The following is a 619-nucleotide window of genomic DNA, read 5'->3' as shown; positions in this document are numbered from 1 at the left end:
TTTTTTTTTTTTTCAATTGATAAGGCAATATTTTTATTTTTCTAGTTTTTTTTCATCTAATGTTTATATTTCAGCTTTATTTCAGATAACAAAACATTAATAGTTTAACACACAATAACAATACTGGTTTAACGTACTTTACTACATCTAGCGTTCACCTGTTGTGCCAGTAGCTTGTACTGATAGATGAACCCTTACACGTCAGCAGGAGTCGTGACCGAGAGAGGAGGCGCAGCCGGGAACGCTCGGACCGGAAGCGACGTTCTCGCAGCAGGGAGAGAAGGAGGTCCCGCAGCTCTGAGCGCAAGAGCCACCGGCACCGCAGCCGCAGCAGAGACAGAGAAAAGGACAGAGGAGACAAAGACAAGGACAAATCCTCTAGGGACAAAGGTGTGGCCTTTAATGTAAATTAGTTCCAGAAGACTTTATTTGGTTGTTTTTGTTGTCAAGTTTTTGGTCAGAGCATTGTGTCTAGGCCTGGGCCAATGCCCGGTTTCAAGGTATACCGTGATTTGAAAATTTAACGGGTTCAAAAACACGAATATTTTCCGTTATACCGTTTCTGCGGTATGTGGTGTTTTTCATGTCTCCTCAAAGACTGAAAGTGTAGGAATCCCTC

The 619-nt window shown here is 42.6% G+C and overlaps 1 protein-coding gene across 1 annotated transcript in view; it reads left to right on the top strand.

The window, feature by feature from the left end:
* Positions 1–438, top strand: part of LOC107578520 (luc7-like protein 3) — a gene marked incomplete at its 5' end in the record, with an annotated part of 2479 nt that extends 2041 nt beyond the window's left edge. Inside the window, one exon of the mRNA XM_016264469.1 lies at positions 174–438. Coding sequence (XP_016119955.1) covers positions 174–413 — 240 coding nt within the window. The remainder of the gene's footprint in view (positions 1–173) is intronic.
* Positions 439–619: the final 181 nt, after the last annotated feature.

The sequence above is a fragment of the Sinocyclocheilus grahami genome, unplaced genomic scaffold (assembly GCF_001515645.1).
Source record: "Sinocyclocheilus grahami isolate Dianchi unplaced genomic scaffold, SAMN03320097.WGS_v1.1 scaffold10700.1, whole genome shotgun sequence".
Classification (NCBI taxonomy): Eukaryota; Metazoa; Chordata; class Actinopteri; order Cypriniformes; family Cyprinidae; genus Sinocyclocheilus; species Sinocyclocheilus grahami.
This window is presented reverse-complemented; position numbering and strand designations above follow the sequence as displayed.